We start from the raw sequence: 21,223 nt of genomic DNA, 5'->3' as shown, positions 1-21,223 counted from the left end.
GTTTGTTTGTTTTTTAAAAAAGAGGAAGTGAGTTTGTAACTGCTTGGGAGAAATGGCTGTCGCTCCTGTTTAAATAAATACATATACTGCCGTCAAGAAGCATCGCTGACAGTTTATCCTGGAGCAGAAAATATCTAGTGGATAGGAATAAGCTCAGCATTATGCTTGAGCATTTGATGGTTTCTACAGTTAACTATAAAGGAGAAGTGGGAGGCGAGATTCTGAGCATTTCTCCCTTTTATCTCCTTCACAGGTGTCAAAATGGAAGAGAGTCTCCCTCCTGGCACCAGCTTGAAATGCACAATCTGTAACTACACGGCAGATTCTCTTATTACATTCCAGCATCACATCACGTCTCACCTGTCACAGGCGGCCTTCAGATGCAATCACTGCCATATCAGCTTCCAGAGCCACAGGGAACTCTTACAGCATCAGGACTTACACGGGCACGGCAGCAAACTTCACAGGGAAGGCGACAACACCGAACATTCCCCCAGGGGGTCTGAGGAAAGCCTCCAGCAGCAGCAGCAGCAGCAGCAGGCCCGGGCTGAGCTGGCCAACAGGAAGGATGCTCGGCTGGGGAGTCCCAAAGGAGCCCTCAACAAGGAGACCAACACAGACAGTGAAGCTGACAAGGCTGAGAAGAAGCCGGTTCTGTCTGCTCAGAAGGCAGAGACCCACCCAGGCAGCAAAGCCAGTTTCTCCTACACTAGGATCAAATCGGAGCCCTCCAGCCCCCGTCTGGCCTCCTCCCCCGTGCAGCATAACATGCCTACATTTCCCATGGGCCCCTTCTTGTCTCAGTTTGCTTTCTCCCAAGACATTTCCGTAGTCCCACAGGCTTCGGAGATTCTGGCTAAAATGTCAGAACTGGTTCACCGGAGGCTTCGCCATGGAGGGAACAGTTACCCCCCTGTCATCTACAGCCCTCTTATGCCCAAAGGGGCCACGTGTTTTGAATGCAATATTACCTTCAGCAATTTGGACAACTATTTGGTTCACAAGAAGCACTACTGTAACAGCCGCTGGCAGCACATGGCCAAGTCCCCCGACTTCTCCGCCCTCTCGGACAAGGTCCCTGAGGCCGTGAGCCCCAACGGTGGTCACACTTCCGTTAGCATGTTGGCTGGTTGCCACCCTTCAGAGGCCGACACCCATCTTCTGCAGTCCGCCTGCCTCAACTCCAATATGCTGGACATGATCAATGCTGGGGCCAAAGGACCTGACAAAGACCTTGCGGGACAGGTCAAAAAGGTCTCTACCCCGACCGGAGCTGAGGAGAGACTGAACGGCAAGCAGATAGATGGGAAAAGCCCAACTTCCGGCTTGGTGGAAAGTGACAATGACCCCAACAAGACGACCTGCGAAGCCTGCAACATCACTTTCAGCCGCCATGAGACCTACATGGTCCATAAACAGTACTACTGCGCCACCCGTCACGACCCGCCCATGAAACGCATGTCCGCCAACAAGGTTCCCTCCATGCAGAGAACCATGAGGACCCGCAAACGCAGGAAGATGTACGAGATGTGTCTCCCCGACCAAGACCACCAGAGGCCCCCCATGGCCCAGCCGGGCTTCCTCGGTGTTCCTCCCATGAACCCTTGCACGTCCCAGGAAGCCGTAGAGAGCCTAGCGGATCGGTTCCACCCACGTTGCGACATCTTCACAGGTATGGTACCGAAACACCTGGAGGCCTCGCTGACCGTCACTAAACCTGTAATCGCCCCCAAATGCAACACGATGGAGCAGCAGGAGCTGGACGCTCCCATCGATCTCAGCAAAAAGTGTTCGCCAGTCTCTGACAAAACATGTAGCTCCCCGAAAAGACTGTTGGACTATCACGAATGTGCAGTGTGCAAGATCGGGTTTAACAAAGTGGAGAACTACCTTGCGCACAAACAGAACTTTTGCCCCTCGACAGCTGCCGCTACCCAGCCGCCACAGCAGCAGCAGCAGCACAGCGAGACTGGCAACCTGGAGTTGATGTTTCCAGATGCCAAGAGTGAGGGCAGCAACAATCCCGAGGATATCTTTGATAAGAATCAGAGCAAATGCGAGAAGAACGGCAATGGGAAAGCACAGAATGGAGGAATGTTCCCCCCCCATCTGGCGCCTGTGCCAGGACTCAAGCCGTTTGTCGAGCCTCAACTCATTCCTTCCAAGGACGAGAACAAGAACATGTTTATGCCCCACTGCCTTTATCCTGGAGCAATAAAGAAGGTGAAAGGGCCTGAGCAAATATCGCCGTATTTTGGTATCAAATCTACCGATTATGTGACGGGAGGAGCGGCGATGCCGGGAGAGACCAGCGAGCAGGAGCAAGGCATCAATGGGGGCGTAGCAGAGACGGGGACGGCCAGAGAGCAGGCCCAGCAGCCTCCTGCTAATGGCTGCCCCCACCCTGGCAAAGAATCTCTCCCCCTTCTGCCGAAAAACCGGGGCATGATCATTGTCAACGGGGGGCACAAGAGCGAAGAGCGTTCAGGCACAGCTCCCCCACAGCAGGAAAACCAGCCCCAGCCAGACGGCCAGGTTCCCAACCCCTCGCCTACGTGGGCCGCGGAGAACCAGGCGGACTCCAACGAGAACACGTCACCGTCGTCCAAGTCTCCGACCGAGGAGGCGGCGCCGGCGGCCAATAAAGGCGTGAACGGCTCCGGAAGCGGCAAATACTGCCGCCTCTGTGACATCCAGTTCAACAACTTGTCAAACTTTATTACCCATAAGAAGTTTTACTGTTCTTCACACGCTGCAGAGCACGTCAAATAGAGCTCCAGAAGAACCAGGCGGCTTCTTGTCGCCTCCCCCCACCACCTTTTCCCGCCAGACTTTTGCCCCCTCCCCGTTCTTCCCCCTGTTTTCTTTTGGGTTTTTTTGGTACACTGTTGTGTCTGGAGTAGTGCATCACGCAGTGCTGAACGCTGCTTGTGGACAATCAAGAGAAGCTTCTTCTTTCATCGTTTTAAGACTTAAAAATGCAAAACCCACTGGTTTAAAAAAAGGGAAAAAAAAGAAAAAGAAAACTGAATCGAGAAGAATATTGGTGCCACTTTCACATTAATTTATTTTACAATCAGTATTATTAGAAGTAGTGATCTTAATTTAAATTCAAAAATGAAATTTATATCAGAGTTGTTTGTAATGTTATTGTATAGTCATTCTTGTGTAGCACACATTGTTTACACTGTAATGTAGGCGCAATGAAACAATAGACAATACAAAAATGAGATGCATTTTAGACACAAAAATAGCTACTGAGGCACTTGTGTATTCTTATTTGCTGTACCGGTTCCTGTATATTCCCAAAATGTCACTTGCAGATCGCTAACCGAATAAACCTCGCCCGTTTCGGGGCGATCGCCAGGCACCAGCCCTGCGTGTCACATTTTGGTGTATACACATGGCTTTGCATACATATGTGGCTGTTTGTCCCTGTCTCTTTTCTTCAACTCAGACGTGGATGTTTTCATGAGGATGGCAGCATTCTTGTATAGTACTCGTATTTCTGTTTGATGATACACTTTGGTCTCCCTTTTTAAAATTTGCTCTCAATGCAATACTTTGTAAATTAGGGAACGTTACTGAAAGCAGTATTATGTCATGGGGACTGTGCATATAATTATTTGTAACCCCACCGGGGGGGGAAAAAATGGTGTACAAGTTTATTGCTGATGAAACAAGATGGGTGGGAGGTCAGTGGGGGATACTGATGTAAAATGATCATTCCAATGTCCTGATTATGGGAGAAAATGTTTCTTAAAAACGTTGTTGCTATGCATGTATATGGATGGAATTAAATTCCTGATCTGTTGGAAATTTTTATTTTGATGTGGTGTCATAATTAAATCCTCAGGATGAATCTTTGCTGTCTGGCTTTTCTTTTTCGCCGTTGGTCTAAAAAAGAGCCGCGCGACATTTGAAAGTAGATGCAAATCTCCACAAAGATGCATTAACCTCACAGGCTGGAGTCATCCTGGTCCGAATTATTGAATAAATCAAAACCGAATCCAAAAATAGAGGTCTGATTGCGATGCTACTTAGTTGCATGCTAGCTTCGCTGGCGTGTCTTCCCCTGTGGCTACAGAACATTAAAATCAGTGTGAGCAACGGCACACGTGGCCTTTCCAATGATAAGAATTAATGTATTAATTTCTGGGGCTGACCAATCAGGTGCGGGGAGTAAAATTACCCAAATGATAAGATTTTGTCTGAGTATAAGACAGCAAATATTTCATCACGCAGAAAGCCCCGCAGTTATTTTCAATTAAAAAGCTTCCGATGAAGCGGCGCTCGGCAAAAATCTGTTCAGCCCGACTTCTTGATGAACCTTGCTCACCAGACAGGGTAGACAATCTGAACAGATCGCTGGAGGGAAAGGTAAAGCGATAACTCCAGTCATTTCCTGAATGTTTCAGACACATTGGATGATTACTCCGTCTGGGGCGTCGTCCCGCGCTGGCCCTGGGTCACTGGCTCTGCTGTTTGGCCTGTCGCTGGTTAACCAGCCTCCTCAGGTGCTGGATGATGGCAGATGGCTGCGTGTGGATCATTCGCCTGTCTGCTCCTTTTATGTGTATGTGATTGGCTGATGGGTAGGACTCCTCCAAAAACTTCTTTTGAAGTGCAGCTACCATCTGGTGCAGAGAGGACGGGGGTGGGGGTGGGGGGGGATTACTCTAGGTTTCATACAACAGCGCGTCGTTTTGGTCCACTCACCTGATTGAGCTGATGTGGTATTTCATGGTCAAAGCGATCACCAGTGATCACAGTCACGGACGTCCTGCTGGAGAGGGGCTTGAACTGGGTAATATCCCTGGAAGACAACATCCGTTTTTGAGGCTGTATAACACCTGTAACGTGCCAGCGGAGCTGTGCATACCTCACTTGAGCTGCGCTTTCATTTAAAAAGAAGTGTTCGTCCACGGCGCCGCTCTGATGCGCAGGGTTGCTCAGTAAGTATTTCTGTTTGGAAAACTAAATAAATAACAGCGTACAAATGTGCACTGATGTTTGTAACGTGCTTGGTTTTAGATCCGGTTCCAGTCGTCAGGTCTGATCGCGGCAGCAAAACCCGCTGAGAAATCCCCCGTTTGAAACATCCCAGCGGTGAAGGGGAGATCCGGGGGGAAAGTCATGCGCAACAGGTTTGGGAACACTTTGAAAGCCACCACAGAACAAGTGCATTCACTTTTAATTCATCAACATACGGTGAGTGTTGAGCCTCAGACAGAAACCGAGCATTCCACAACGTCTGGTGCTAAACACACTATAATCTACATGCATCTGTCATATAAATTCTTGGATCTCACTCTTTAAAAGTTTAGAGAGGGATGACAGTCTGTATAAATCAGATTATTTCTCCCCTAAACGAAGGCCTGTGACTCGGATTTAAGCTGGGAAAGTTTGTCAAACTACCTGAAGAGATGCAGCGTCTTGAACGGAGCAGAATATTTCTTTAGAGCGATGAGACCAGATAGCTTCCGGTACCATTAACGTAGCAAACAAATCTGCTCCAGTTCAATTAAGTCCTAGTTGCAGAACATGCCCTTGAGAAATGGACTGTACGCTTGATTGAGTCCAGTGAGCTTGTGTGTGTGTGTGTGTGTGTGTGTGTGTGTGTGTGTGTGTTTTCTAACCTTTGCTAGCCTGTCTGCCAACCCTTTTTTTTCTGTCCTTGGAGAATTCAAGCACAAAAGGTGTCCTTATCTCTATGGCAACAACTGTAATACTTGAAATGCATAAATAGGTCCCTGATCATCACTGCCATCGAATCGCCAAGGCCTGGCAGCACAGAATGAGGAGCCTTAACAAACCGCTCGCGTCCATCCCACAATGTCCTCGCATCGCGCAGACAGCTGCAGAGAGGAGTTAACGCTGGACGGATGCTAAAACTGTCACTAAAGCACTGACACGAGGACCATAAGTTCCAGCTCCACACAAATAAACAGGAGGTAAAAGTCAGGGTGGGTGGTTTAAGTGCAATAAATATCTGCTCAATTAGCCCCGCCGCGATGGTCACCCTCTCTTTATGTCCCTAATGCAGCAGGCGCGAGCGTTTGTTCCGCAGCCATGATAAGGTGCTGGTCAATAAAGAGCAGCGGCTCTAACTGGAGACACCAGCTGCTGCTCATCACCACAACCTATGGCTGTTGTGGAGGGAGTTAAAAACCACCACAAGGGAGAGAAGCAGCCTTTATCAGACACACTGTTAGGACCATCGAATGGCAGCATTTGGAACCAGACAGGCATTAGAGACGCACTGCAGGTGCAGAAAAATTAGAACAGGAACCGATGTCTGGTGTGACATCATTTGCAGAAGCGACGCTGTGAAGGCAGACATCCTTGAAAGCACCGGGATTATTCGCACACTAGCGCCACCCTGTGGCTGAATGACAGATATAACGGGGTGCCATTAAAATGACTTGATTTCTTCCTTTCAAGTGTCGGACCAGAGAAGCAACGATAAACATCTGAATCTGAGCGATCCTGCTGTCGTCATCGGGGGGTCACGTGTGATTGTGTGTATTTTCACCAACCTGCCGCTGGATGACCTCCTCTGAGACGTCGTCACCTTTGACCGTCGGTTGTAAGGCCCCGAGGATGATCAGCAGGCGGCTCAGACCGGTGGCTGCGGAAAACTGCCGGGCCTGGAGGGAGGGCAGCAGCTTCCCGTACCTGAAGCAGACACGCAGACAGGCACCCAGTCAAACTTTTATTTCTGGACTGTGGATCAGTGGAACATCAACGTGTCAATTAGCCGAACATGAACTGAATTAGCCGTTTGGTTTGTAAGATGTCAGAAAATAGTGAGGAAAATGCGGATTACAACCCAAGTTAGTTTGCAATGTTGAACTTTGAAACAGGCTAGAAACGTGCTGAACATCTCGGCGGGGCCGACGCTTCACCTGTTTCTTTTTTGACCTAAAAAGTTCCGTTTCGACAAGAAAAGATTTGCCTGGGGAATGAGAAACACACTTTTTGGCAGATGAGTGAAGAAGAGCTGTGGGATTTTGTAACTCAGGAGGCCCAATCGGTCTCGGCTCACTGGTGCTGTGAATTGGCTGGTCTCAGCCTGTGGAGCCCAATCAATGGCGCCGTGCGCCTGCTGCAGCCGTCGCCGCGGAGCCCGCCTAAACACGCGGCCAACAGCAGCACCGAGAAACACTCGTCTTAGGCCTCCTCCTAATTCTGGCCAGACGTTTGGCACAGCGTCCTGTCACTTTCTCACTGCTAATTTCAGTCCTACCATCCATTCAAAACCTGATTAATGACAAGAAATTAAGCTGAACCCAATATGAAATATGGTTGTTTTAAAGTCCATAATTAGAAAAAAGTGAAATTCCACAAAAGCGCTCACAAGATCCTAAGATTATCTCTTCAACTTCTATACTTTCTTTAACCAAGAGTAAATTCGGAAGATAAGACACAATTTATTAATACGCATTTGCAGACTAAAGAGCTCAACGTCCAATGCACGGTGCTGCACGCTTCAGTTTGGTCTCTGCCATCTTATCTGCTCTGCATCGCAAACATGCAGCCATTCATGTGTAAAATAACCCATTTCTCCCGTTGTGGATGCAACATTCTGTCCTCCAAAAGAACCGTAGCTTCAAATACCCAGCGCTGCTCCAGCAAAGCACGCCGGCCCTGATTGGTCAGATAAGGTCGATACAATGACCGGGGACGGCTGTTTGGTGCCTGCAAATGCCTTAATCAAGATAGCATAGTTGCTACATTCATAGCATAACAGGAGCTTTCTACAAAGGAGGAAAAGGTACAGATGGGAGGGGGGGGGCGGTACAGAATTTCCAGTCTTAAGACATAATAAACTTTTTAAATCGGAGCTCCGGAAAGAGACATTTTGACATTTTTATCTTCTCTGCCACAGGTTTCACCCAAAGTTATTCTGGCACCACAATTTAGGCCTGTCTCTTCTTAAGAAACGTCTCAGCGTCTGCACATTTCCCACCTGCCACGCTTCTCTGCAGCCCTAGATTCCAAAAATAAAAGAAAAGAGAACTCACTCCCTCCCTCTCTCCACCTTTTATCAGGCCGCTTCGCTCAAATCTGGACAAATCATTCCCGGTCCTGGCATTGAACAGTATTTCAAGGATTCTCCAGCCACCTGTCCTATTCCCTCCTCGTTTTTTTCCATTTTTAATTCTGCCCTGGAGTGAGGATTATATGAAGCAAGGCATGCGTGTCAAAGGGAAATTTAGTGGGTAAAGACAGCCGAGATTGGCGGGATGAATTAAACAGATAACAGGAGGAGACGAAGTGGGGGAGCCGTGTAGAGCAAAACGCCTCGCCAATGTTGGTCATTTCAGAGGTGCCTCCCCCTCACTCACACACACACACACACACACGCACACACATGCACACACAGGAGCGGGGAGGCAATATCTAAATTAATAAAGTGATGAAATGAGTTTGTGCCATGGACTTTCTGCTGTTTGACTTTCCCATCTGGATTAGTGCAGGCTGAATGGACGCTCTGTTACTTTTGTTACAACTGCGCAATTCACTGTCGGAATTTGGCCCTGCAGTGATAAGACAACCCTCCCCTCCTCATTACCATCTCATTTCATATTCTGGGCCTCTGTTACCTGAGAGCCTGCTCACTCACGAAAACATGAACTATTACACGAGCTTCTGCCAACTATTACAACGAGAAAGAACGTTTAAACACTGACAATGACACCAGGCTCCAGTATGAGGCTTCAAGGAGGAGTTACTAGCAGGAAGGCCTGAGGTCATTAACACCGAGGTGATGAGGTCACTCGGGTCCAGAATTCCAACTCCTTGGTGACCTTCTCTCCTCTTCCACACATTACAGTCACGCTCTTCATGTCAAAACATAATTCAGATCAAGTGATCGAAGCAGGTCTGAGTGTTTGATAAGCAACTATGAAAGATGCATAGAAAGAGATTAAAAAGAGAATAACGTGCAGCCAAGTTTTGTGTTTGTAGGGCAAAGAATGGTCGCAGAGATGCTGCAGGAACCTGTGAAAACGAGGGCACGACTGAGACGATAAATCATGTTTCATTTATCATTTCTGAGGTAGGAAAAACAAGCTGAAGTAATAATAATTCAAGTTTTTGAAAAGAGAGAATGGGGCTGTTAGATTAGGACTAAATGTAAAACTTCGGTCAGGAAACAAGGCAAACTGTGAAACCAAGAGTCTCGTGGCAAACGGGGAAAACGCCATTTCCCAGAATCCCTTGCCTTGAAGTGTGACATCCCCATGTCTGATGCAACAGCTTATATGTAAAACCAACAGTTTATATGTGTCAGATAGCACAGCCTTGGACACACAAGCAGGATGTGACTGAAGTGCATTGGATTTTTAAAGTCTAAATAACGAATGAAAAATAAGCAATCATGCCATATATACTGATGTTTATACTGGACGAGGACGCAGAAAATCAAACATGCAATTCCAAATACAAACGCTAGGTGGCAGTGCTGTATCAAGCGGAACGCCGAACTGCTCAAAGTGGCTGTTCTCAGCAGCTCCCTACCTGCATCACTATTAAATTAGTCTGGGGCAAGTACACAGAGGCCGCAGCAGCCCTGCTTCATTAGTCCAACATAACAGCAATGGTTATGCTCACAGTGCATCTAATTACGATTAATTGGCATTCCTTCCTCATTTACAAGTCTCAGGATGGGAGAACGATCAGGAAGGGATCAAGTGGGACAAGGGAGGCTTGTTGCCGAGTCAGTAGGGAGACGAAGATGGAAATTCACGGGGAAGTTCACTGATCATGATAAAGAAAAGGCTCTTGGTGGTATATTCATTTCACACTGCAGCTGAATGTGCAAACAGTGAATAAAGCCGAAAGGTTTAGGGAATCAGTTTAAGTCAATAAATAATGAGCTCTAGTGATGATTCTTCACACTGCAACCTTTTCTCCAGCTTCATTTTATGTCCGAATGGGGAAGTTTTTCCCTCTTCTCATCCTTCCAATCCACGCATGCATCTGTTCATCCATCGGCTCATGGCTGGATGATTGCTGCCAATCTTAGCCAAGGATCCCTGGAGGGGGTTAGGAGCTGGTCGTGCTCCACTGGGTTATTGAACAGGGGTGAAGGCGAATGAGTTCTGAGGGGAAGGTTGAATGTGTCATTACTGCCTGCTACTCTTTACTGATGAGAGGAGAGGAGGGAGAGGGAAGAAACCGTTCCCTGCTATTTCTGGCTATTTAAGTATTCGAGGATTGTTGAAATATAGAATTTAAAAAAGAAATACAACAATGGAGGATGATATATGGAGAGGAAAAATCTGTCCCCCAGCAAAGCACAGAGATAGAAACACTTTAAGCCCTGTCTGGTCTATAATTCAAACAAATTCAGCAGCGGCGTGCCTGATTAGCTGTCAGTCTCAGTGAAGGTCATATGCTGCCTGTCATACAGAGCAGACTCCAGGTGAGACCATCAGCTGCGTGCCACAGCACCACGCCAGGCTGACTGCTGCCGCATGTGCATGCAGAAGTTCTCATGACACTCGTGATGAGCAGGATGATTAATGGACAGAAAGCCTTGTTTTCATTAGGGACATATGCCGGCGCTCTGGCGCCCATACAGACGTCACCAGCAGAAGCTAATCAGCTAACTGAAGGCGGTTTGTATCGTCATCTCAAATTAGTGAAATTATTAAAAACTCATTGCTAAAGATCAACACTTCCAATGCAGATGACAGGGATTAGGAGCGTTAAGTGCCGCTTCAGTGAGAACTGAGTCGTGATGGTACATTCAAAGCCAGAGTTTTCAATCAATCACCATTCATTAAACCATAAAGACCGTCCCATTAGACCAGAGCATTCCCCACTGTTCCAGCTCCCTGGGCAAACGCATCCTCCATGGGGTAAATTAGTTTTGCAGATTGGAGACACAGGAATATTCGAGGGCGCAAAAGATAGCTCATTTTGTTCATTTACACCAGAGAATGAGCTTGATTTCTTCAGTGGGGTTTACCAGAAGATCTGTCAGCTCCAGCGAAAATGCCTAATTACACATACAGGTACACAACACACCTTAAAATGGTGTGATTTTCACCGATTCTCTGGCTATTTTCTTTATTATTCCCTCGCCCATTATCCTGGTGCTGATGCTGCCTGTGTCTCCATGACGCCGAGTTCATTTCAGGCCCCGCTGCGTAGGAATAAATGAGATGGAGACGGATAAATGGGAAATAAAGCAGCAGGACGTAAACCAGAGACATGAGGGATAATTGTGGCTGGGGCGTCCTGTTGGACATCATCTGTTGATGTGAGGCGGCAGCAGGAAGCATTTAGTTCAGATTGGCCAGTTGGCTCAACAAAAAGTGCATCTTCTTCAGGGGTTGGATGTGATTTAGAGCCAACAGAGGGGACAGTGAAGGTTTTTTTTACTTTCCACAGAATTAAAAGTGTCCGTATTCAGCTAAAACAGATGTATAAAGTGTCTAAAATTTGGGAAACCTGAGCCCAGCTATCCATAAATCTCCATAAAAAGAGCTTCTCATTGGGAATGTTTTCCGTTTTCTTTACTCTAGATTTTCACAATTGTAATTTATGTAATACAAATTAATAAACTGACAATTATGAAAAATATATGATGATCTAGATGGAAAGAGAGGAAACAATCCAGTCATTTCAGCACGAAATAAGGTGGTGAAATTGATCAATCAAATCAAAAATATGATCAGATTAAGAAGCCATGAACATCAAAGTTGGATCCCACCCTGAGACAGAAATCATTCATGACTGGGAGTGATGGACTGATGTTTGTTTACTACTGGGAAAAGGACAAAAGGGTGATAGACTGGTACTTTCAGTCTTATCCAGGGATAGCGGGATGCAGCACTTAGAAGAGATGGCTTTATAGAGCAGATTTGTGTAAAGGCTTCCACAGGACGAGCCGCGAACACAAACACTTCCATCACAGAGTGACTGACAGCTCCCTTCCCAGGATGCAATTTGTCCAGGTGTGTGCACCTCATCTCAGATACGAGATCCTCAGCTTGATTTTTCATCAGGAAGTATTATCTATGTCCGAGAGGAAATGAGCCGCACGCCGCGACGCCCGCTGGGGAAAATCCCAAATAAATCTGCCCACCTCTCACAACGAGCAGCCGTGCGTTCAAGTCGGCAGGCGCGTCCCCGGGAGATGCTGCAGATCCGTTTTGTAGGATGCAACAGAAGTCATTTTGGGAGCGAGCCTGTGTTAATGAGCAGGCCTTTGATGTGGAAATCCGCCAGTCAGAGCGGAGCCGATACGGTCGCCTCACAGCCGCGCTACGGTGCAGCTCTGCTCACGACTCCGTCCTCTATAGCAAATAACTTAACAGCTCCGACAGCTGCCGCACAAACACGCGGCTGATGCAGACGGCGGCGCTGCGTCCAGATTTACTCCTCCGGGAAAAATGAGGCGGTGCTGATGAAATGATGTCTAACCACGTGAATGCACGTCTGTGCTTCATTTTACCTCTCCAACGCTTCTCCATGGAATAATTGGATTGTGGCTACGCCGTCATGTACTCGGCAAAATGAATGCCTATTAATCAGGGGATAATTGGACACAAGGTCCTGATAAATGGTGCCGCGCCACTTTGAGTCATATACAAATTACGGTCGTTTTCAGGGATCCATTTCTAATCTGGGGTTGTCTCTGCTTTTGTAGGCCGCCAGTGAACATTGGTGGACGGAGGGACGGATGTTGTGGACCACGAGCCTGGCCTGTAAAGCAGATTATATGGTCTGACAGCCATATTTGAACGCAACGCTGTATATCAAGATGAGGTCATAGTTTACCTTCAGGTGGAAATATGGCATTTACAGTTTCAGAAGAACAATGTGGATATTTACTCATATTTCTGCAGATTCAACTATTTATTTCATAGAAGAACTGGAGGGAGGGTTGCAAATTTCAGATTTCTTGCAATGAGGCTTTTTAGAAATGAATAATCAACCAGGATAATCAGTAGTATCGTCAGCAGTGAAATACCTTTGATGATCACGTGTGACATGCTAGTAAACAGTCCTGGTGCCTCCTACTAATACTCTTCATCTTTGCTATTGACTATCATTAATAACCTTTTGGCTGTATGCTAATTAATGTATAATGAGATATATGCTGCGGCCATGACTACCACTTGACATGTATCTTGCCTGGAGGATTAAAGCAGCTCTATTATGCGTACTGTCACTCAGCCCTAACCACTGCCACAACCCTCCATCTCCCCTCATCTGCTTCATGTTAAGTGGGTGTGATCAGCTAATGAGTTTCTTTGGCCTGCAATTAATCATGCTAATGAGCCCCGCCCAGCCAAAGATAAGAAACTGCGCTTCCAATCCAAGACGAGGAGTTTGGAGCTAAATTTCTGTCCTTCCTCTCTCATCCTAATCCTCTTTTTCAAACTTGTCTCCCTCTTGCTGCTCTTATCTGCTTCCCTCTTCCCCTCAGAGCTCCTCATCTTCCCTCTCTCCATGCTCTTCTTTCCACAATCTTCTTTTCCATTCTGCTTTGTCACGCCCTTCCCCACTTCCCACTCCTGCAACATCTCTCCATCTCCTGCCTCTTCCTGCTGGGCTGAGCTGCATGGAAGCAGCTAATAAACTCACCAGTACTCTTTCCACTGCTCCTCCTCAAAAATGTCCTCTGGGATGGGATCAATCAGCACCAGGTCTGACACCTGCCTGAGGACACACAGAGGACATGCCCAATCAAATGAAATGAGGCTCATTAACTGTCTTTGTCCTCCCCCCCCAGCCCAGGCTATAACAAGTCAGATGGATGATGTCGCCCGCTGGTCAGTCTTCTGCCCCGCTGACCACATGTACGTGCCATCGGGGGCCAGCACATCCACTTAGGGAGGTGTCACCCTTTCACCACTACTTCATTTTCTTTCTTAATGGCAGCAATGTCGTGCCTGATTAAACGCTAAATCTTTCATCCCTGGTGCAGGGTACTTGTCACGTTAATCACGACCCCGTCTCCGGACATGGCTGAGTTATGGCCGATGATGCCACTTGACAATAGAATAGATTTTCCCAAGTGGGAGTTTTGCTCTGAAGCTATATTCTCCAGAGAAAATCCAGTTTTATCTTTGTCAGTCACACCAAGCAACATTCTATATTCTTAGATGGACAAGTCTCACTCCTGTTTTCACTCCTAGTTCCATCATAGGATACTTACACATCATGAATGTGGCTGTAAAACCTGCCGTTGAGAGCGCCGAGCTCCGAACCAACCAGGATAAAAGGCTTGGCGATCTGAGCAGCCTCCAGGAGTCGGTGCAGATCATCCACCATCCTGAAACAGGACAACACTCATCTGTGCATGCACAAAATAATGTGTGTATCGAAACGGGGGCAGAAGAAGGATTTATTTAGCTAATAACAGATGTCAAAGTCAAATAACAGATGAATGCAGCAGGTCATTAATGTCTCCTGTGCTGATTATCAGCAGCTCACTGGGGTTATTAGGCCAAAGAAAAGAGGAGAACAGGTGATGCCAAAGTTAGGATGCAAACCTACAGTCAGGAGTGTTTGTGTTTTTTGAAACCCAAAAGGACAGTCTGCAGATACATTTCTGCTTAGCTACATCAAACCCTCAGAACTCGTTATCAGAGGTGGGATCGGTGTCAACAAGAGGTGCAGCAGTTCTTCACAAAAACCATCTGTTGTCCCAGGCTGTTGCTGGTTGTGGGAGTAAATCAAGTCTGAGCTGTCACACTGAAATGCAGAGATTTCTCAAGACCCTCGAGGTTAGGGCGAGGTACTCATTAAACTTCCTGAGATATCGAATTCTGGAAAATTGATTGCTTTCATGTCAAATGGATGGCCTCCCACTGTCTGGGCCAGATGCCAAGGTAAACGAGACTGCTGACCATCGGAGATCCACGCCTGCTCATCCTTTAGGCAGATTTAGGGCTCGACAAATGAGCAGTTTGTCAGAAGATGGAAGATTAAATCCGAATCCCACGAGGCACAAGGCAGAGTGAGGCTGCAGTATATTCAGCAGGAGCCATAAGGTGTCCACGCCATCGTCGCTCAATACTGGCTAAAACATTCATGAGGTCAAAGGCGGCCATTTTTTTTTCAAGATAATGTCGAACTCAAAGTGAGCACCGTAATTAAAATCCTGCGATAAATAAAACAGTGAAATTTTTGAGTTCTACGTGGATTCCAGGTTGGTGGTAGAGGTAAAATGGAGACACTGAATGTACAGTTAGATTGAAATTTTAAGTGGAGTTACGTTAAGCAAAACACGAGACAGGGATCAAAAACACTTTAACATGGCTGATAGTTTTTTTTTTTATTTTTTTTTTTTTAAAGTTCTAAAGGAAAGCTGGTCTATGCTTTCTTTTTGTCACATTGAAATAGGAGCTTTCAATTAAACCTGCCAACTGATGGGTTGGGGGGTTTAGGATAGTAGTAAATTGTATTTATGTTGTGGGTTTTATATATAATAGGATCAGTGATGAATAAAAGTATTTTATATTTGACAGGAGCTGTAAACAAGCTGTAAACTAACCGCCCGGTCGTTGACATCCCCCAGACCTTCTCAGTTCCCGTGCTTTCATTCTGCATCAGCCTCTTGCTGAAGCCCAGTCCCATCCTGTCATAGCTGCAGACCTGAGCAGTGTGAAACACAAGGAGCACTCAGATATACAAGGATATTTACATATACACCGAGCTCACACAACCTCTCGCTCACACAACCTCTCGCTCACACAACCTCTCGCTCACACAACCTCTCGCCAAAGACTCAACGCTCACGCGAGTCTGCCAACGCTTTAAAAATGCATGTTGGAATTTTAAATAGGAGCTGTAACAGTGCGCTGCAAGTGTATTTTGCTTATGTGATTTGGCTGTTCAGATCTATCTGGGCCCTCGCCTATGAAGCCCGTGACCTCATTTGGGTCACATTTCAGACAAACAACATGGGGCAGGCTGTCAGCAGGGACTTTCTGCTGCACTGAGTCCTGGTTGAGTAAAGAGGATGTGGCAGAGGCACTGCAAGCATTGTCCCTAGATGCCCTGAACAACAAAAACATTGGTCCATGAGCTTAAACAGCCTTACAGAACTAATTTCTATGCATTTAAGTGCCTTCATTCAATAGACTGTAGAAAAACTACTCACTGAAAATGCAACAATTTCAAATTTGTAGTGTTTATATTTACCGTTGTTAGTTTGGCCACATTTTCTTGAACATATATCCAAACATCTGAGGACATTCCAGCCGGTGAATCCAATATGACTAGAAAAAAAGACATCTGAGTAAAACCAAGCAACATGAAAGATGCTATTAATGAAAGCAATTATTGCAAAAATCATTACCAACAGGTTTTCCATGTCCTTTGCATAACATGTGCATCTTTTGACCCAAACCAACATCAACCATTTGGCCACCTGAAAGTAAAAGAGGAAAAGGAAAACGTATTTAAAACATTAAGGAGAGCAGATGCAACATGTTTATATGCATGTGTGACATTTTAACTCTGTGGGATCACATTTACTTGAATACCATTAACAAGTCTGACCTTTAGGTATGAGCATTTGACCTTCTCTTTGAAGTGATGCGTAGTTGAGAAAGGGAGGGATGATGATGATGAGAAACAAACACTTTCCAAAGTTAATGAGCATAGAGCGGTAATTCCACCTGCCATCAGCACCACCTTGGCTCGGTGTTCTGGAAACTGGATTCTGAGTTATTGAGAGAGAAGTTATTCACATCAACTTGCTGTAGCTTCAGTTCCCAAAAACATTATTTTGAAAAGTTCACCTCTCATCCGATCAGTTCTCAAGACCTTTAGAAATGTCAGAATTTAGAATGTAAACATGCCTTCTGTCGTTTAAAACAATAATGAAGCATGACATCAGTGTGCAGTAATACTGTAGTAAAAAATGTTTTTATGATGATTTGGCACCTCTTCTTTGCAGACTGTATGAGATTGTGTCAGTCTTCACATTATTGTCCAGTATTTCTAACATACAGTTGTTAAAAATTGTCGTGAACACTTATAAACGTTACAAACAAGCCAAACATTCGTCTTAAGAAGTAAGCGAATCTGTAAATACGTGTGCAATGAATTACCTTTCTTTCATCGTTGACAGGCTCGTTATTTGATTCTGGAGCTTCGGTTCTTCGACGCATTTTGGACATTAAAGGTTGTTAATCACGCGAATAAACTACGAGGAATGAATGAAGACAAGACAGGAGCCACTTCCTGGTACAAGTACAGGAGCCGGTAAGGGGCCAATTTACCTGCGCGTTGCATGAAATAATGTATTAATAACGTTGTACGCTCACTAAAAGCTGGATAATATTGGCTTATACCATATATTTATATGAACAGCAGATAGTTGTTAGAGCTTTTTCCTTAGTTTTTAGGTTGAGTAGGAATACAATTACGAAGCATTTGGTGGTGCAGTACAGCTACTGGGCTGAAGAGGTCACTGTATCCCACAGGCGTGGGTTTATTGAAACCAAAGGCAGCAGTACAAACAATATTTATGTAATTTTAAAACTACCTGAATGTTGTATTCTAAACAATAATCCAAAATTTTAAAAAACGCAAAATTAATTTAAAAAAAGGGCTTTATAACAAAAAAGAAACAGAAATTCTTACTAAGTTAACAAATTCTTCTCTTGGAACATTCAATCAATGTTTACCTATTTATTAGGACAAGCGCTGCTTATAGGACAGGTGATATCTGTGAATGTTTTATTTTTTATTTATTTTTTTGCAGCTGTACGTGCACAGTGTGCCAAAGAGCCCCGGTTTGCGTCATTCTGGTTCTGTGTCACCCATATTGATGGGTTCTACATTATTCACACAGACATTTAGATGGAGCGTACGGTGTATTGGGCAGGCATTTTGGCTGCACTCCATTTCTCTAAATATCTCCCTTATAGACAACAAATTATCATATGATGTCCATTCGAAATCCATGACATCAGTGGGAGAGCTAAGGGTCTGCATGGGTTAAACCTTATTGTAATTATTCAAAATAAAAGTCCAGTAGCAGTAAAAAATATCTTTGCCAAAGTTTTAATATTCACCACAGACCAAGAGTGACTATTTATCCATTAAGACGTGTGTCTAGACAAAACTAAACCCCGGCAATAAACCACATTTATAGAGCCTGGTGAGTGTAGCCATGTAGGGAATTCATGGCAGTAATTAAAAAGCCTGGCTGGACTAAAATGATGAATATCAGGTATTGACTCACTGACAGCCTGGCTGTGAGCTGTGTGTTGTTTTTGTTTTGGGGAATCCGGGGTTGATTAAAGCTAATGATGCAAGGCCTTCCCAATTTCTAGCTTCTCTTTCAGAGCCACATAATTAGACCACAGAGATGAATGGTCTAATCAGACAACAGTAGCTTGAGCTCCACCATTAGCGAACGCCATTCATGCAACAGTCACACGGTTGATAAATTCTGTAACGCCTTCCGTGAACTAGACTGTTGAATTTGTACAACGGTCTGAGCCTTGTGCTTTAAGCGATTGACTGTCAACGATTATTTTAACATGTCCACATTGTAAATGTACAGCATTACCATACAAGAGAAACAACCCAGTATGTGGTTGTACATTTAAAAGATGATTTTGAAATGTTACTTTGCACAACAGCTTTGTGCAAACACATCTCACAGCAGGGGTCTGTACACACAGCCCTGCGGCACAGCAATGTTGAAAATCAACAAGGAAAATCTCTGGCTGTCGGGTCCCACTACCTCTAATGTCAGGATATCTCATCCAGGAAGCCAGGGTATCCAGCTGAACACAGATGGTGTGAGGGGGGATGGAACTAACTGACAACTACTCGCATTTTCTCACCTATGTTATGCATTCTGCTGAGGTACGTGAGTGTGCTGCGTTGCTAAGGTACCAGCATTATAACGCAGCCCCGTTAAACCTGCAAACTGTACAGGTCGGGGGTGTGAAACCCATCATGACGACTGGATGAGTGTCACTGTGCTCTTACATGTAATCCACCAGTTTAAAACAGGGCGGTACCTCCTCCCCATGTGCAAACGTGAGGTAAAACATTCGCGTACAAGTGCTGCCATTTGACACTGGCAGCATCACTTGAAGCTGGAGTAGCGTTCAGGAAACAGAGCCGCGGTGTCAGATTGCTGCCCACCTTCAAGTAAAGTGCTCAACGTGGTGCTGAATCCCAATTTGTGGCGTCAGACAATTGATGAACCCTGGACCAACCAGAAAATGGAAAACAAATTTGGAAACATTGAGTAGACATTGAGCAATTTGGTGGTTGACCTTGTTTATAATTTACTCCAGGTCTCAACTGAAGGGGCTTCCCACGCCTACTTTAGCTACTGAATAAGATGTTCAACCTTCACGCTGTATTCATTCCAGTGACCTCCAGCTCTCCCACTACAGCACTTCAGCATAGACTCTGTGACAGTTCTCAATGGTACCTAATAATAATATTTATATCGAATATATCAAATAGTAATATTTTTTTAAAGGTGGAAAAACAAAATAATGTAAGATTGTGGGATGCGTATAAAAGCTGATATACACAGAATTACCTTGGAATTACCACTATGGTTTTACAATATAGAAAAGGAATTTCTACACTATTCTGTGTTCCATATATTTATTTACTAAGGGCACTAAGTAAAAAAAATTCATGTAAATTTGTACAAGATTACAAGCTACAGAGGTCTTTAAAGGTGAGGAACAAACTGTCCTTTCTAGTTAATTTCTTTATCATCTCTGTTCATCCATAGTCCTCATATGCAGCATCAGCCCAGCAGCTACATGTAACATCTCCAGGCTGCTGGAGAGCAGAGTTGAATAACCACTCTCTCAGTTCACCTTTACTCCATCTTTGCCATTTGCACCATGTCTGCAGGCAGGAGCCATTTTTGAGGTGTTGCATCTTCCCCCTCGGCTATGACATTCAGCTGACTCTCACATGATGCTGTTCATTCCTAGTTACAGGCTGCCTTTCCCAAACAACATGGACAGGATGGGACAGCCATTTAAGATGGTGAGAGGAGCAGAGGCTGTGCAAAGAATAACCTTTTGACGTTTCTCACTTGCCTCTGCTCCCGTTTTCTCCCCAGTGTTCTTCCCAGGAAATGCTCTTCACTCCTTTTTCAACATGATCTCAAGTAAACAGATTCTTTAAAATAATAAAAGATATAACAAATCAATCCCAGGCATCACCTTAGTGTCAGGATATTTTATTTCAAGCTGCATGACATCAAATCAGAATAGCGATAACATGGCAGGTAGATGAGAAACACTTTGCTGTTTTGCTATATTGGGCAGGTTAAGCACGAGTTATTTCTCTCTTGGTGTGTGGATTACCTGAGGCTATCTCCAGTTTCTGCCTTCATATCTCAACAACACTCAGATTTGCCTTTGTTAAATCTTCCACGGAGGAGGATGTTAATGCTGCAGCTTTGAGGGAATCCCTGTAAAGAAACCCTGTCTTAAAATCACTGTGATTTGGCCGGTCTGACAGTGGGATGATGAGATGGAAAAGATCTCCTTTAGTTTAGACTGAGATGTCAAACAGGTTTGATTAGTTGCATGGATATTATTGGTGCATTGGAGTTTCTTTGGAGCATATTTCTCTTTGGATTTCTTTTGCCAGATCTTATCACTGCTCTTGAAAATCAAACCAATATTAGCCTTTGTGAAATGAACAATATGTAGTCTGAGTGACCATCATATCGCCCACAATGTGCACTATATACATCAATATTTAGTCTGTGCAGCATCTTTCAGCCTGTGAGTGTTTGATTGAAGGTAAAATCTTGTACAGATACAGAAAACCTTCTTTTATCTTAGCAAGCTTTTTGTCAGGAAAGGCGCAATTGCTATCATTTATTTATGAGTGAGCTCTGGGGGGGTTCTGGACCAAAGGTATCACAGGCATCACTCCTCAGCCCCTCAGTCTTAAGACTCCGTGTGGCATACATTGATTTTTGCCCTCAGCTGCAGAAGTGCACCATCAATCAATACAGTAACAAGTCTTCATTTATACTTGAGAAATGCAGTTTCCAACTCAGTGGCCATGAAGTCTGGGTGTTGTCAGTGTGGCGATTGACCTTGGGCCTCATCTGCCCAACAACTGAGACATGAGCTTGCGGCGCCAGTGTGACAGAAGGACACACACTTTCAGCACAGTATAAATATTCAATGTGACCTTGAGCAGAGACATTTCAATTGTATGATTTTTATGGTCT

At 45.1% G+C, this 21,223-nt stretch overlaps 2 protein-coding genes across 2 annotated transcripts in view; one reads left to right on the top strand and one right to left on the bottom strand.

Annotated features, from left to right (window-relative positions):
- zfpm2a (zinc finger protein, FOG family member 2a) overlaps positions 1-3,043 on the top strand; it is a 115,883-nt gene extending 112,840 nt beyond the window's left edge. Inside the window, exon 9 of the mRNA XM_011605257.2 lies at positions 254-3,043. Within this exon, the coding sequence (XP_011603559.2) occupies positions 254-2,772 (2,519 nt within the window). The 3' untranslated portion in view covers positions 2,773-3,043. The remainder of the gene's footprint in view (positions 1-253) is intronic.
- Positions 3,042-17,227, bottom strand: LOC105416637 (uncharacterized). Its single transcript, XM_011605256.2, has 11 exons — positions 17,088-17,227; positions 16,534-16,696; positions 16,331-16,402; positions 16,174-16,250; positions 15,524-15,624; positions 14,183-14,299; positions 13,609-13,683; positions 6,540-6,678; positions 4,883-4,965; positions 4,720-4,816; positions 3,042-4,637 (listed from the first exon to the last, which is right to left on the bottom strand). Exons 1-11 carry the CDS (start codon positions 17,154-17,156, stop codon positions 4,470-4,472), a joined length of 1,161 nt encoding a protein of 386 aa, XP_011603558.2. The 5' UTR covers positions 17,157-17,227; the 3' UTR covers positions 3,042-4,469.
- Between the last annotated feature and the right edge of the window lie 3,996 nt (positions 17,228-21,223).

Source organism: Takifugu rubripes, chromosome 7, assembly GCF_901000725.2.
Source record: "Takifugu rubripes chromosome 7, fTakRub1.2, whole genome shotgun sequence".
Taxonomy (NCBI): domain Eukaryota; kingdom Metazoa; phylum Chordata; class Actinopteri; order Tetraodontiformes; family Tetraodontidae; genus Takifugu; species Takifugu rubripes.
Note: the sequence above shows the minus strand (reverse complement) of the source record. Positions and strands in the feature narration are given on the sequence as shown.